The following is a 17,848-nucleotide window of genomic DNA, read 5'->3' on the forward strand; positions in this document are numbered from 1 at the left end:
TATGTTGGAGTATATGACAATGGCCCTTCACCAAACAGAGATGTGACTCCTATTTTACACATGATAAGAAAAATGCCCTTTTAAATACCCGTACAGTGCTGGAAGATGTTCACCTCTCACACAAGCATGTCTGTGAGTTGGCACACACAGGGCTGCATCAATAAGCTATATAGGCCTCATATATTGCCTGGCCACATGCCCACTGCAGTATCTATGGTACAGACATCAGGAAGCAGCACGATCTAGTCTGGAGCAAATCTGGGCCAGATCAGAACCACAGAGTCAGCTGATACAGTGGCTGATCTACGGCTCCTTAGGTGGCATAGTCATAGATCTCTCCTTTGCTCACTAAATTTCTCGTTCTATATAAAAAAAAGACCTGCCATAAGCATGAAAGTAGTACGCTATTGCCAAATACTCACACTGTGTACAATAGCATAGAGGTAAACTTTGTTCCAATGTTCTGCCCATATGCTTAGAAATGTCAAAGCAGCAGTAAGGAGTTTGGTGGGGAAAAAAAAGCATGCTAAGTTTCTAAAAGGCTTGCAAAAACCTTACAAACACCATCAACAGCACAATTGGGACTGATAAAAGCTTAGTTGGCAGTTACTGCTGTGAAATCTTTTCTTTTGCCGGTGTGGTCCGGCACGGCTTAGTGGGAATAACACTTGTGTTTATCTGTCACATGACCATATACGATGAAAATGTATTTGAAGGTGATACCTAAAAGAAGTTGCTTACAAAGATGTCTTTAAAAATGTCAAATTGTTGCATACTGTTGTTTTAATATAGCTGGACAGTGATATTATCTCAATGCACTTTTCTAAAAGTAATTCAAACAGGGAAACAGTCTCTCAAGAGTAGATACTGTAGACTCGACTGCAAGGACAAAACAAGAGGAATGTTGTACCATTACCAATGTCTGATTGATAAATTACCCTTTTTAGCAGCTGATCTGTAAGGGTCCTCCACACAACGATCTGCTCTGTTCCGCCCCACAGGAAAACTGAGTTAATTTAACACACTCACAGACACACAGGAGAAACCCAAGGGCTTATAGTGTGGGACTGTGGAAAGGTCTGTCTAGGACTCTCTCTATGGGCCACTAAGTGAACAGCACCCAACAGCACATATCTCTACTTTACCACCAGGGGTCCTTGTAGGGCCCTGTTTTTGCCATTCTACCACCACTGTCTCCTGTCAAAGGTGGACACACGTTTGAGTGGTCAACTTAGCTTAAAAACATCATTATATGAACCTCAGGAACTTGAAGGGGAATAAACTAAATATGTAGGAGGAACATGTTTATGTGAGGGCCATGGTCTCGAGTCTGTGTGTTTGTCTTTTCTTTCTGGGAAACTGTGTGTCTTTACTTTAAGGCTTTCCGTCTGGGTTGATCATTAATGATGTGCATGTTTCCCAGCAATCAGATTTGTGATGGCTTAGTTAAATGCACAAGGAAACACCTACAGACCCTTATGCAATCATGTATACACACCCACACACACACTCTCTCACGTATACATGCAAAGAACAACACACTCACACACACTCACACACAAACTCACTCACCCACTCACCTGAGGAGGCAGGGCATATGCCTTGACACAGGTGACACAGGTGAACCCAAGTTATAAGCCAGTAGAGGAAGAAAGACCACACACACACACAGCAGCAGCGGCAGCAACAGCACTGGTATTTTCATGTCCACAGTGTGCTATCAGGATGGATTGGGAATATTTCGGATTGTCCTTTCTGCGCAATGGGCCAAGCAATGAAACTAGCCAGCCATTGGCCGTCAACAATCCAGCGGACATCTCCGTCATTGTGGTGTACTTTATAGTGGTCTTGGCAGTGGGAATATGGGTGAGTTGTTGCATGCACTTAAAGGCAGTGTGGACCCCACAAACATGCCTGTAAATGGTTAACAACCAATCAATTGTAAGTTTGATGCAAACAGGTATTTCATGTGAAGTCCTCGGCTGAACAAATAGAACTTAGCAGAACGTAACCTTTATATTTTGAGAGATGTTCATCATCATCAGTTCTTCATCACAGCTGGTGGATGGTCCAAGGAAGCCAGTTTAAACAAATATATTAAATAATACAGCTAATTCCATTCTGTTTATACAAATTATATTCATTTTACATAAGCAAGATATATTTTGTGGTTATCTTGTATGAAAAATGCTCTGTCTGCAATTGCTAACATGTTTTACCAAATTGTGTGCTTCAACACAATCCCAATAAACTTAACTGAGGTTTAACCAGTGTATCAATGATTGAAGCATTTGTCGTGAATGTCTCATTCTGCCAATTCATTAGCCAGTTGCTGGTGTGGATAGTGACACATTACAGAAGTCTGTTCAGTGAGCTCATCTGCTACTGGTGAAGTGACTAGTGACACATTAGAAAAGATGGAATTTTTTATGGCATGAAAATAAATATGAGAGCAGGGAAAGCCGTGGGATAAATTACATGTTTCCCGATCATCTTTAGATTTAGCTTTCTTTCCCCATTTCTCATGTTTTTGGTATTTATTAGGTATTTGGATTGTTTTGTCTTTTAATCTTTCCACTTTTTCCCTTTTATTTCTTTTAGTAGTATTAATGTGTATTTACTGTAATATATGCATATTGCTATTGTCCATCTATTTTCCCTAAGCACTTGGTACGAAATGTGCCATAAAAATAAAGTCACTAGAGTTGACCTGATAAACTGAGCATGTACTGTACATCTGAATACTAGAGTAAAATAAACGTTTATTGTGACTCTCATCATGTAAAGACAACCACCTAGCTTTCTGTGAAACAGGTTCACGACATTTGAAAACAAGCCAAAAAGCACGTTCTTGAAATACTCTAGATATCAAAGGTCAAATAACCAACTGCAGATAAACGTTGTACACACGTGAATGAGAAGCTGTAAGCTGTTTTTTATAAGAAGTTGTAAAAGGCACAACAACGTCATTGCATTCAAATGATTACATGACACACCAAATACTCTTATCAGACTTGTCAGATAAAAGAGTATTAAACATTGCATTAGTTACTAAATTCAGTTTCAATTTAATTGACAGTGTAAACTGTTTCCTCATCCTCTGGATCATTCTGATCCAACTCTGTTCTAGAATTCTCAGTGTGGTGCTATGGGTGTTGCTATGAAGATGGGACATACAGTGCCACTTTAAAGTATGTGAACCCCTTGACCACTTTTCTGTTGTTTTACCATGATTTTTCATTTTTTTCATCACCAATTTTTCATAGATGAAATGTCAGGTTTATGTTTATCATTTGCATGTACTTGTTTAGAGGAAATTGTTTGAGTAGCCGAAAAACTACATGAAACATGGAATTAGTCCATTTCAAAAGTAAGTGAACCCCCAGCTGAATTGATAAAGTCAAGCAGGTAACAGATTCAGTGAAACTTATTTGGGTGATTAATTAGTCAATTGAGCAAACCGATCATCTGAGACATCCTTAGGGAAAGGTTTGGGCAACACAGATTAAAAGAGAGAGGAAACCAACCAAACTACTGTAGTGCCAAGGTGTACCCACACAGATCAACAATGCCGAGAGGAAACGAGATATCCGAGAACATCAGGAAGAAGGTACTGACAGCCCATCAGTCTTGGGAAAGCTATAAGACCATCTCCAAAAGATTCCAGCTCCATCCATCCATCCAAGACAAATCATTTTGAAATGGAGGGCATTCAACATGACCGCATCTCTGCCTAGAAGTGGACGCCCATCAAGACCATCACCAAGAAGCACCAGAAGAAGAATAAATCAGGTAAAAGTCAACCCACATATCACCTCTAAAGAGTTTCGGACCTCTCTGGCAGCATCTGGGGTAAAGGTACATGGGTCTACAATCACACGAAAATTGTTGGTTTTGATCGTGACAAAATAATTCTATCTCTGACTCATCTGTTTAAAGAAGGGACTTCCAGAAGGCCTTTGGTTTATCCAAGTGCTCTCGGGCAAAGTTGAAACGGGCAGTTTTGTTCTTTCTTGAGAGCAGAGGCTTCATTCTAGCAACCCGATCATGAATGTCATGTCTATTCAATTTTCGTCTGATTGTAGACCCATGTACATTTACCCCAGATGCTGCCAGAGAGGTCTGAAACTCTTTAGAGGTGATGTGTGGGTTGACTTTTACCTGATTTATTCTTCTTCTGGTGCTTCTTGGTGATGGTCTTGATGGGCGTCCACTTCTAGGCAGAGATGCGGTCATGTTGAATGCCCTCCATTTCTAAATTATTTGTCTTGGATGGATGGATGGAGCTGGAATATTTTGGAGATGGTATTATAGCTTCCCCAAGACTGATGGGCTGTCAGAACCTTCTTCCTGAAGTTCTCGGATATCTCGTTTCCTCTCGGCATTGTTGATCTGTGTGGGTACACCTTGGCACTACAGTAGTTTGGTTGGTTTCCTCTATCTGTGTTGCCCAAACCTTTCCCTAAGGATGTCTCAGATGATCGGTTTGCTTAATTGACTAATCAAGCACCCAAATAAGTTTCACTGAATCTGTTACCTGCTTGACTTTACCAATTCAGCTAGGGGGTTCACTTACTTTTGAAATGGACTAATTCCATGTTTCATGTAGTCTTTTGGCTACTCAAACAATTCCCTCTAAAAAAAGTACATGCAAATGATAAACATAAACCTGACATTCCTTCTATGGAAAATTGGTGATGAAAAAAAGAAAAATCATGGTAAAACAACAGAAAACTCCTAAGTGGTCAAGGGGTTCACATACTTTCAAGTGGCACTGTATGTATATGTATATACGTACATATATAACAGGACATAAAGGCAGATCTGAAATTGAATGATGATAAACTCAACCTTTACATTTAGATACCTTAAGTAGTTTTACCAAGTAGTATTCGCTGTGCAACTGTTTTTCCTTGTGAGGTTTACTGAAATTCTGAAATACATCATCAAAAATGGTTTTATAGAGTCAAATAGTCAAATAGTCTGTAGCTTCTTCCTTCCTTTCTTCCTTGAAATCATATTTGAATTGATTGAGACTAACGGCGGAACTGGGAGTGGGCTCAAAGGTTTCTGTGTGTTCATCTCTCTGCGCTTTGCTGAAATATAGTATTTGCTTATATTACTTAATCTTTGTAAATATTATTAATCTCCACATAATTTAGGAAATAATTAAACATTTGGCGCTGTTCTAATATTATTACCAGTTAAGAAGGCTGACCTCTGCTCATTTTTTCTGGATGCCAAAAACTCGTTATGACGAATATCTCCCTTTTGATAAATCTTATTTATTCTAGGGAAAGTGACGCTTTGGATTTCACCACAGCCATTTTCTAAATTTAGGCTTATTCCATGGACACAACCTATCACTAGTCTGGTGTGGGGCTCCGAGGCTGTAGTGCTGTCACAGACTGCCACACTCTCAGCTTGTTTGTCCAAACTGGTGGAGGGACTGAGAGGCAAGATGCTGCTCAAGCTCCATTTGACTATTCAGTTAAATTCAGAGACTGAAAGGCAATCTACCACTGTATTATACAAAGTGACAGTTCTTCTAGCTTCAGCTTGTTTTAACCAGGTGATTAGCCAGGTACCTAAAGCCTTTCATAGCTTTGCTTTGGTTTGGAACTAATCCTAGTGATGCATTGCGGCAGCGCCGCTTATCTAGTAATATGACTTGTGTTAATAACTTCAGATGAGGCAAAAGTGGATCAGAGCATCACAATTTCAACAGGAGGTGTGAGAGAACTGTAAGCCCAATGGGGCAAGGTGACCCTGGAATGTTCAAAACAAAGTAAAAACTAAAAGTCCATCCAATGGTTATTGACCCTAAACTTAGTCCAACTGTTAACCCCTCCTGTTGCTCCCTCTGTCTTCTCTCTCTCTGACAGGCTATGCTGAGCACCAGTCGAGGAACCGTGGGAGGCTTCTTCCTGGCGGGGAGAAGTATGGTGTGGTGGCCGGTAAGAGAGAGAGAGAGAGAGCGTGCATGTGGATGTGGTCATTCATACCTGTGTGTGTGTGTGCATGTGTGTGTCTGCTTTGGGTTTAATATGTTTAGGGTTAGTAATGACTGACTTAAATTGGACTCCCTGTGACAGAAGAAGGAAGAGGAATTTGAGCATACTGAGATTGAGGCGAATGAGGTGTGATGATGATAAAATTCATAATCACATCATATCAAAAAGTAAACAAATATCTTAGCTACAATCTGCATTCCTTTCGAATGAGCACTTGAGTGTCTGGATAGGATTTGGGAGTCAAACTTTCTAATATTTTTCTGTTTGACATTACTTAACTTCCAAAGTAGCTGGGGCCAATGATAAGGAAGACAGTATGAGCTTTTTATTACTGCCATAATGTCTGCTGGCAAATATGATTCAGAATTTATTGGAGGGGAAAATAGGATGTTTATTTACCAATCCATACAGGAAAATCAGCTTTTATTGGCCAATAAACTTGTTTTTAATAATGTTTTTATCACTCACTGAGATTCAAACTGAACACAAGAAGAAATAAGACAGGTCCCTATTATAAGGAGTAGAGACATTTTAAAGGTACTGTAGGATTTAGGCTGTTCTATCAGCAGAAACAGAATATAGTATTCATAATCATGTTGTCATTAGGGTGCAATCACCTGTCCCTAAACATCATTGTGTATTCATTAGCCTAGAATGAGCCCTTCGTATCTACATAGGGAACAGCTCCTCATCATTCATGTTGCACTGCCATGTTTCTACAGAAGCCCAGAGTGGACAAACCGAAAAACTGGCACTAAAGAGGGCCTTTTGCGTTTTTATGGCAGCTGACAGCCACCGTGGCTTCACATACACGTTTGGAAAGGGAGAAGTATTCAGTTGGTTGCAATCTGCAGCCTAACTGCTAGATGGCACTAAATCCTGCATACTGTACCTTTAACTAATGCTAGTATACTGTGATGAGTAAAACCTTTTTCATTCTGTGATTTCTTTTGTACAGATAGGGGCATCTTTGTTTGCCAGTAACATTGGTAGCGGGCACTTTGTGGGCATTGCTGGGACGGCTGCTGCTACTGGAATTGCTATTGGAGGATTTGAATGGAATGTAAGTCTTTGTGTCAATATATATATTGTACATATGCCTTTATATTTATTTCATCTATAAATGTGGTAATCCATTGTACTTACCATATCTGTGATTAACATGCATGACTCTGTGTGTGTGTGTGTGTGTGTGTGTGTGTGTGTGTGTGTGTGTGTGTGTGTGTGTGTGTGTGTGTGTGCGCGCGCGTGTACATGTGTCCACAGGCTCTTGTGCTTGTCATCGTCCTTGGATGGCTCTTTGTTCCTATATACATCAAGGCTGGGGTGAGAAACTCATTAAATAAATGGCTTTTGTGTGTGCTGTCTGGGTCTTTTCTGTTTTATGTGCTTGTGTGTGTGTGTGTGTGTGTGTGTGTGTATGTGCGTGTGTGCATGTGTGTGTGTGTGTGTGTGTGTGTGTGTGTGTGTGTTTGTGTGTTAGTGTTTGTGTGTGTGTGTGTGTGTGTGTGTGTGTGTGTGTGTGTTTGTACGTGTTTGAGAGCGAGAAAGAAAGAGAGAGTAGTATGTGTATTTGTGGTCAAAATTACTTACAGACAACTGGAGTGGTACTGCAGATTTATTAACGATATCGGGAGCATTGTTACAAGCAATCCATGTTCATGAAATGTCCCACAACAATGCCCACAGTTCTCTGGTCAAACCCATCTCTTATACCTAAAACCCCTCCCTCGTACTCTTACACTGTGGCCACCTCGTCCTCCACTATAGATAAGAATATTTACCTAGGATCCCCTTACCCCAAGCATTGAGTAACTCTCTTAGCTCATCAAACCTTACCCAACAGGTCAGACAGAATACATGGCCACACTAAGTTACCAATTCAATTTATGTTATCCTATGGAATCCTATACTAACCTACTTAATTAAATGTGAAACATATATTTTTTATCCCACATATTATAAAAACCGAGGTCACATTTTTGCTGATGCTGCTCTGCGTTGTTACTTAAACCATTCATCCCTTAATGGAGAAAATAATCTTATCTGTGTATCAATGAGCACTTTTACTTCCTTACGCATGACATCATAAAAAGGAGACATTAAACACCTATAATACGCAGAGTGCAGTAGTATGTGCAGTATTCTACATATATGTAGAGAAGGTAAATGTAATTATAATCCAGGTTTTTTTTACAGACCAGAATGTTTCAGAGGTTTCTGAGACTGAAAACACCTCGCTTGTTCAGCCTAACAGGGACTTCCATCCAGGTCATTCTGGTTTTTGAGGAAACCTTGTGGACTCACTTATTTATATTTCTAGTCTTCTATTCTGTTCCCGTCCACACTAATATTTCCAGGTTGTGACCATGCCGGAGTATCTGAAGAAGCGATTCGGGGGCCAGCGCATCCGTATCTACCTCTCTGTGCTGTCCCTTGTGCTCTACGTCTTCACCAAGATCTCAGTGAGTCTCTATGGCGTCACGCATTCGCACCTTGATCTCACTCTGTGTCGACTCAAAGGTGAAGCCAGCAATCAGGGGCTTATCAGACACTTCCAACAGTAAAAAAAATGTATGCTTGTACCCATAGGTGGTGAAACCTCTGGTATGACCGATACCTCTGATTTCTGTAGTGATGGGGATTTTATGGATTTTACAAATGACAAATTCCTTATTTCCTTATCGTGACACAGCACATCTCAACCTAACATGAACTGCTAGTGCTGTTTTTACAGTTTTCAGTAGTTACTACAGGTAGACTGATATGCTGTGCTGCTAAGTATTCTAGGAGTATTTTCCCCCCTTCCTTCTTTTTTTCTTATCCCCACCTTATCACCTCTCCATCCATCTTTCCATCTCCACTCCAGGCAGACATGTTTGCAGGGGCCATCTTCATCAACCAGGCTCTGGGTCTCAATATTTACCTGGCCGTGGTCCTGCTGCTCTTAATCACGTCTCTCTACACTGTCACAGGTGCGCTCCCAGTCCGCCGCAGCAAAAATAACCACACACTGATAGACCCTCTCTAAAGAAGACTTGAATGGCTACTTTTGTTTAATTCTGTCTCATGCTGAATTTCTAGGTGTCATGATTTCTTAAAGCATCATATAAGGGCTGTAAAACATTAAATGGAAGAAGCATATAGAAGCATAATTTCTTCTATAGAATCCATTGATAAGGAGTCTCCTTTCACTAGAGAAAATAAAATCAATGAAACTCTCTTTGATACAGCATAAAGTATTCTGCAATTGTCTGACACTTGTAGGAGTTCCCCATTCCTTCTAAATGTGGCAGACACAGCCAAGTGTGACATTAGTTGAAAGAGTAATTTGTACAGCTCAGAGAGGTTTTAGAGAAAAGACTAGACCTTCAGTCTTATCTCCATATGCAGCCCCTTTGTTTGTCACACAGGGGTGAAAGTCCAGCCTTTCTTATTTGAATGGGAGAATGAGTAGGGGCTGTTGTTATTGCTCGGGGCTCGATGTGAGGGTAATTGTCCGTGAGCTTTGATAAGGCTGCGTCTGTCAGCATGATACCTGAACTTTTATCTCGGGCATCATCTTATTCATGGACAGTTGGGTAAGAAGTTTTGTAATCGCCGAGAGAGTAGTGTTGTTATAACACACTAGGGTCAGTTGACCAAAGTTTGTTGTTTCCTAAAGTGTTGAAAGACCCAAAGAGTTATACAACTGTTATAAAATGCTTAATAGCACCAAATGTACTTAACTCCATACGGCAAGGTCTGAATATGAATTGTGTCCATAAAGTATTTAACTCAGGACCTCTTTCTTTCAAGGATTAGGCAGCTAAATATTTATTCTCTCCTAAATAGGCCGAGTTACAGTTAGCACTGATCAGAAACAACACCCTTTCAAACAAATACATATTGAAAATAATTGACAGACCCGTCATTCATTTACTTGAAGCATTCCACTTATTTTGGTCATGTGGTTCTGATTGACATTTCAGTTTGTTCCCACCTCCCACAGCCTATTAAATGTGACATACATCTAAGAGGTTCTTGCCATTTAAGAGGGTGGGGTATAATCATCATTAAACTGGTTTCCTGCTGCTAATCCGTTTGAAGTTCTAATTATTTCAAACATCGTTCTCAAAATGGAGGTCCACTGCCAGTATCTCTATCTCTGTGACCACTTGTTTGATAATGGATAAAACATTAAATCATAAACTTATTGGACTTGAATAGCTTGTTTGCCAAGTTAAAAGGAAGTGAATCGCTGTGTAATGAATGTGCATACTTTATTTGCTCACTGTGTTGAGACACAATAAACCATCCAAATAATAGATTAAGCTTTTTTTGTTTTCATGCCCTGCCAATATAAAACAAATATGGTCTGTTGAAAGACATGCCGCTTTGAAAGACATGCCACAAGACTCATTCCTAAGAGACAAGGAAGCATTAACAAATGGTTCTTAATAGATTAACCAAAACAGATGAACAGATGAACTTTTGTTAAGTATCCTCAAAATGCTTCAAGCCTGAAGTCTGTAATCAGAGGTGTTGGGATGTACTAGCCAAAGAATCATGGATGATTCAGGATGTATTCCATCAAGATGAGCCAAAGAATCGTGGGTGTTTCAGGATGTTCAGGATGTTCTCATCAGAAAAGCTTGACTGTGACTCCAATCTGACTGTGCTCTTCCTATTGTATGCTCCTGTGCCAGGTGGCCTTGCTGCTGTCATCTACACTGACACCCTGCAGACTATTATCATGGTGGTGGGGTCATTCATCCTTATGGGGTTTGGTAAGTCATTGCATTATTCAGCTCTGGATTCACTCTCCTGCAGCCATTCTGTGCTATTCCGTCATAGCACTCATCGCAGTATTTAGGGAATTTTATTGTTAAAAAAACATTCATCCTTCTTTCTCTTCTTTCTATAGAATTTTTTTTTTTATGGTTTTATCTCAAATTCAGTTTTTAGTTTGAACTTGAATGTCATTGATCTCCATTGAGCTCCACCCCGTGCGCTGCAGCTTTCAATGAAGTCGGTGGCTACGACAACTTCCAGGAGAGGTACATGAACGCCATCCCAACCTTGGTGGGCGTGAACATCAGCGAGGAATGCTACACGCCGCGAGCCGACTCATTCCACATCTTCAGGGACGCGGTGACGGGAGACCTGCCCTGGCCTGGTCTCGTGTTCGGGCTCACCATCCAGGCAGGATGGTATTGGTGCACAGATCAGGTGACGCTCTTCAGCCGTTTAACACACAGCACAGATTACCGTACAGATTAGCACATCAGGCCATCTCTTGGCTGACCAGGCTGACCACACCAGGCTGCCCACAGTAAAGACGTGCACAAGTTGCATTTCTGGGCAATCACTTGGTGTATTCTTACTGTAGACTTGACCTCTTTCACCTCATAAAGTTTATTAAAAAACACAGTATAGTATATATATTATCAAAGTAAACCACATGAATTATTATTATTATGTTCAATGAACATGATGGAATTTTAAGTATGTCATGCACAAGAACACACACGTAGTATTCGTAGTTCAGTCCACTATACCTTGAAAGAAAGAGGTTCAGTAAAGTTTTTGTCGACACTCTTAATATTTTTACTCCATGGTTCATATGATATAGTTTTGGTCTTGTACACATCATTTTATTGAGGAGGCACAAAGCCTCATCCATCACCCCTACCCCTTTGCCAACTCCATCTGAATAAATTATCTAGTTTCTAGAATGTGAGAATGTTCTGCCGAAATTGCTCATCACAAATAAAGTATAATCAACGGACAATCGATAGGCTGACAATTCCCCTAATGTTTAACTGATCAAATATTATAGACTCTCATTCTCTAATTCAAATCAATGAAAACATTCACACACACACACACACACACACACACACACACACACACACACACACACACACACACACACACACACACACACACACACACACACACACACACACCACAGTCACTCACACATACACAGAGGTTAAGTGTGTTCTATACTTAGACAGGCATGCTTTTAGTTAGCTGCTGATTATCCCTACAGAACAAGATAGGATATATTGTCTGGTGCACTAAGGTGTTTTTTTTAAGAAAGGACAGGATGTTGATTTAGTAACACACACTCCATCCCCCAATACACATACTACTATCACTCTCTCTTTCTCTCTCTCTCTCTCTCTCTCTCACACACACAAACACACGTACACACACACACACACACACACACACACACACACACACGCACACACACACACACACACACACACACACACACACACACACACACACGCACACACGCACACACACACACACACACACACACACACACACACACACACACACACACACACACACACACACTAACACACACACACACACACACACGACTCAGTTTGACCTACTTGGATTGGGCAGTGTGTGGGAAAACATGATAAATATTTTAGCCCTGCTGGATGAAAAAAACACCCCCCCATGTTGTTACCATGCGACTCAAGCGGCAGGGCTGTTTCTCTGGAGGACCAGAGGGTCGGTCAACTGAAGCAGAACTCCATTTCTGTTTGAAACCTCCTCTCCTCTCTCCATACTGTCTTCTCATTCCTTCTCTTCTTCTTCCTCTCCTTACCTTTCCTCTGCTCTCCTCTCTTCTCTCCCATCCCCACAGAAAGAACTTTTGAGTATCCTATTGGCTCACAGTTAGCAATAAACAACGTACTGTAAATACTCTAAATTAAAATGTGTCCATTTTGGGTTCTCACTTCCTCTTTCCTCCTCTCCTTTTCTCTAAACTCCACTCCTCTTCTCATCTCTTCTCAAATATGGGCACAAAATGTAGGGATGTAGCAAGCCCAAACATATCCTACTGGAAGTTGGCTTACTGGTATGTGCAGTAATATCCTGATATTGAATACATCAATTCGATCAGATATTCAATAAGATATTAATACTTCACATTTCATTGAATATGCCTGTGTATGGGTGGAGAAGAACAAAGACTGGGCACAGCGACAGTTTTTCCCCCGAGGTTAAGGTTAAGTCATCTGAGCTATGAGCACTGAGACGTGACCTTCTATCTCCACCAGGTGATTGTGCAGCGCTGCCTCTCTGCCAAGAGCCTGTCCCACGTGAAGGCCGGTTGCATCCTGTGCGGCTACCTGAAGCTGCTGCCCATGTTTCTCATGGTGTTCCCTGGCATGATCAGCAGAGTGCTCTACACAGGTGAGCCAAAGAGAGAGAGGGGGGGGGGAAGGGAAATTAGTTAGCGAGGTGATGTTGAAAAAACAGAAAGAAGGTGAAGACAAAAATAGAGAGACAGAGAGAGCGACAAAGCTAACGGCCAACTGCTATGCATGACTTAGATATTGTAAATGACTGGTTTATTCTATTATTAGCTTACTTACTGGTGTGCGCGTGTGTGTTTGTGAATCTATGCACTTACACATATTTGTCTGTTCTCCTGTAGATGTTATAGCTTGTGTGGACCCTGACGAATGTACTAAGTACTGTGGGGCCAGTGTTGGATGCTCCAATATTGCCTACCCCAAACTGGTGGTGGACCTCATGCCCAATGGTAAACACAGTATTTATCATGAGCTACGCGTGTGTGTGTGTGTGTGTGTGTGTGTGTGTGTGTGTGTGTGTGTGTGTGTGTGTGTGTGTGTGTGTGTGTGTGTGTGTGTCTGTGTCTATTTGTGAGTGTACGTAGGTGTGTGTTTGTGTGTGAGAGTGTGTGTGTATGTGTGCGTGTGAGTGTGTGTGTGTGTGTGCGTATTTGTGTGTGTGTGTGTGAGTGTGAGTGTGTATGTGTGTGCATGGGTGTTAACACTCTTTGTTGGTGCTAAGTGCTGCACACTGTAACCTTGACTCATTTATACTGCAATGTATTGTATGATGTCTGTGTGTATTTTTGTGTGTGTGTGTTTGTGTGTGTGTGTGTGTGAGCAGTCAGGCGTGCACAGGTGTGTATACACACCCCCTTGACTCCACCTGTTCTCCTCCCCATACGCAGGTCTGAGAGGCCTCATGCTCTCTGTCATGATGGCGTCTCTGATGTCATCACTCACCTCCATCTTTAACTCGTCCAGCACGCTCTTCACCATGGACATCTACACCAAGATCCGCCGCCGCGCTTCAGAGAAGGAGCTCATGCTCGCCGGCAGGTAGGGCTGCACATGACACCTCATGAAAGGTAGTAACTTAAAAATGAAGTGGGCTTCGAGTTTATCAAAGGCTTTAGTTTATATTCTTCTTATATATATTTTACAGCGTAAATGCATAAAGTATATATTGTAAATTACACATGACACCAGTTGCGTAGTTAAGCTGTAGTCAAAGGTTACTATCACTCCCCTCCAGGAAAGACGCAAGGCCAAAGTTCTTCATTTACTGATGGATTTATTTTTCTCTTTAATTCATTGTAATCCATCGTCGAACTGGTAAAAAGCAGTAAAAACACAATCAACAGACAATCAAACCAAACAATCAAACCTAAAGAAATCAAAGAAATAAAGCATCATAAATAGACAAACATACCTTGTTGGCTGCATAACGATTGAGAGGGGAAATGAGGCAAGGTAAACGTAATCACACTCATCAGCTTGGGCTCAGCAGCATACTACCTTGACCGCGAGCCGGCATCTCAGGTCTAGTCAGGTACAATGTATGCTACCATAATAAAGGTGTGTGTGACCCCTGACCCCCATGACCTCACTTCCTACGAAACTAAACCCAATCATGAGACAGACAAAAGGTAAAACAAACTTATCAAAACGAAAATAATCACCACAAACAAAACTTGAACAAAGATAAACAAAACAAAATCTAAACAGTTACAGTTACTAAAATGGACCATCTTATCATTATACCCATGTTAATACTTCACAATAGCTATACTACAATGTCACAGCAGTGAATGGTTTGTGCTGTCTGCCCAAATAAACATTTTACATGTTTACTATGTCATATGACCAATGTTGGTATGTTATGCTGTTTTCAGTGTCTGAATGATGTGTGTCTAGTTTTCATGACAGAAATGTGTGTGCAGGGTGTTCATGCTGTTCCTGATCGGAGTGAGCATTGCCTGGATTCCCATCGTCCAATCGGCACAGAGTGGGAAGCTATTCGACTACATCCAGTCCATCACGTCTTTCCTGGCTCCGCCCATCGCTGCTGTGTTCGCCCTCGCCATCTTCTGTAAGCGGGTCAATGAGCCGGTAAGCCTCACCCATCCCACTCACTCTTTCTCACCGTCTGAGCTGTCAACGTCTGAATCCCACCAATGGACTCTACCATCAACAAAGGTGTTTGGTACAACCAAGTCACAGACACATGATTTTACTCAACCTACAGTAGTACTGACTAACTAAGGGTTGGGATTGGCCATTCAGACATCATCGCATCACATAAACGCTATAGTGGATTGTATCGGCTCTACCAAATACAGTCACATGGAATAGAAAAGCCCCATCTCCTCTCCCGTCTCTCCTCTTCCCTCACTTCTCTCCTCTCCTCTCCTCTCCTCTCCCTTTCATCTTCTCTCATCTCCCCTCCCCTTGTCTCCTCTTCTCCCCTCCATCCCCGTCCCCTCTTTTACTCTCATCCTCTCTCCCTTCTTCTTGTCTTTCCTCCTCCTCTCCCCTTCACTTCCCCTCTCTCCTCTCACCCCCTCTCCCCTCCTCTCATCCCCCCTCCCAGGGAGCCTTCTATGGCCTGATGCTGGGCCTGTCTGTGGGCCTGGCCCGGATGATCCCAGAGTTCGCCTACGGCACAGGGAGCTGTGCCAGCCCGAGCTTCTGCCCCACCATCATCTGCGGTGTGCACTACCTCTACTTCTCCATCATCCTCTTCACCATCTCATGCCTGCTCATCATCGGCATCTCTCTCATGACCAAGCCCATCCCTGATGAGAACGTAAGAAGAGCTTTCCCAAGATGACTATGTACCATTGGATCGCAATATGTTTTGACATGATACTGTATCAATACTTTGACCTCTGGGTATTGTGGTTTATTATTCTATTTATTTTTGTATTCACCATGGTTTTTTTCTAGATCGCTGTCATAAATGAAGAATCTAATGCCTGTAGATTGCAATTACAAACAAATTACAGACACAGGTATTTTTATTGTAAGGGCTATCATATTGAATATACCTTTAATTTGTCTCATTCCTTCATAAGTGACTCCTCTCCTCCTTATGGACTACTGGCCGAGTTTGTCTGGTTAGACTCTAGAATTGGCAGTCCTTCAGTGCTGTTTCTTTCTGCATTTATAAACCTGGGGTCAACGTGATATATCTACTAAGATGTGCCTACTGCCAATTCTGAAACAAAGCAGACAAAATCTAAAACTTTTAAAGGCTCTTTAGTTTGTTTACATTTAGGGCGCTCTAAAAGCTTTGAGTCTAAGAGGTAATAATCCACTAATGAGGTGGTCTGTCTGTGTTCAACCCATCAGAGAGTTCTTTGGCTATCAGCTTTATGCAGTTTTCACAAATGTTCACAAAGGATCTTTTGTGTGTGAAAAAATCTTAAAAGAGACCTCTAAGCCCTACATTAGTTTGAGAATCTCAAAAGAATGATTCTAATTAGTGAATCGTGCCCGCGTCTACCCAAATTCATCAGCGTGTGATTCACAACAGACACACTACTCATGTGACTGGCCTGTTTCCCTGCCCCTGACTGAAAGTGAGTGTTGGCCCACTTGCTGTTGTTTTTTTCCGGTGCTTGACTCCTGTCTGACCCCTGGGGCTGGTGTGTGTGTGTGTGTGTGTGTGTGTGCTGCAGCTTTATCGCCTCTGCTGGAGCCTCCGCAACAACACAGAGAAGAGGATCGACCTGGAGGCGGAGGACTGGACAGACCAGCAGGATGACAGCTCCATGGGGGTGGAAGGTGGGAAAGCAGCCTGCATCAGCACAGCACAGCACAGCACAGCACAGCACAGCACAGCACAGCACAGCACAATACAACACAGCTAAGCACACTACCATACCACACAGCACCACATATAATTTCACACAGAAAAACCTACCACAGCACAGCACAGCACAGCACAGCACAGCACAGCACAGCACAGCACAGCACAGCACAGCACAGCACAGCACAGCACAGCACAGCACAGCACGACATAATTAAACACACCTGAGCACACCACCATACCTCACCCATACCCAGCACAATACAAAACAACACGACACACACCCCACTGGTAAAAAGGCAGAGATTCATGCTTACAAAATTGAATAGATTTAGATTGTACGTAAGGCACAGGTGCATTTTCTTATATTTCAAATATTGACCTTTGACGTGTGATCACACACGCCATTCTGCCATTCTGCAGAGCCCGAGGATGAGCCTGGCTTCTGTAGGAAGGCCTACAACTGGTTCTGCGGCTTTGAGACGAAGAAGGGCCCGCGACTGAGCGCAGAGGAGCAGGACGAGCTGCAGAAGAAGCTGACTGACACCTCAGAGGTTCCACTGTGGAGGAACGTGGTGAACGCCAATGGCCTCATCCTCCTGTGTGTCTGCGTCTTCTTCCATGGTTTCTATGGTTAGCGAGCATGGCCCCCATGTTTACACAGGAGTACGTGCAGATTGACGCATTCATTGACACAAATACACACATTTACACACATAAGCGCGCACACACACACACACACACACAAACACACACACACACACACACACACACACACACACACACACACACACACACACAAACACACATTGTCAAGCATACTCTATTAACATCAAAGCTCTAGATGCTAGACCGAAATAAAGATGACCAGGACTCTGTAAATGCTCTTATATAGACTAGAAATATAATATAGACAAGTCTGACTTGAT

General features: G+C 42.0%; 1 protein-coding gene across 1 annotated transcript; it reads left to right on the forward strand.

Annotated features, from left to right (window-relative positions):
* Positions 1–1,779: 1,779 nt before the first annotated feature.
* Positions 1,780–17,557, forward strand: slc5a1 (solute carrier family 5 member 1; the record flags this gene model as incomplete). The annotated part of the gene is made up of 15 exons (XM_080847304.1): positions 1,780–1,866; positions 5,886–5,957; positions 6,973–7,077; positions 7,281–7,340; positions 8,375–8,479; positions 8,884–8,989; positions 10,703–10,783; positions 11,014–11,225; positions 13,088–13,223; positions 13,468–13,575; positions 14,014–14,164; positions 15,049–15,217; positions 15,699–15,914; positions 16,789–16,894; positions 17,343–17,557. Exons 2-15 carry the CDS (start codon positions 5,889–5,891, stop codon positions 17,555–17,557), a joined length of 1,839 nt encoding a protein of 612 aa, XP_080703430.1. The 5' UTR covers positions 1,780–1,866; positions 5,886–5,888.
* Between the last annotated feature and the right edge of the window lie 291 nt (positions 17,558–17,848).

This window comes from Sprattus sprattus (assembly GCF_963457725.1).
Source record: "Sprattus sprattus genome assembly, chromosome: 11".
In the NCBI taxonomy this organism is placed as follows: Eukaryota; Metazoa; Chordata; class Actinopteri; order Clupeiformes; family Clupeidae; genus Sprattus; species Sprattus sprattus.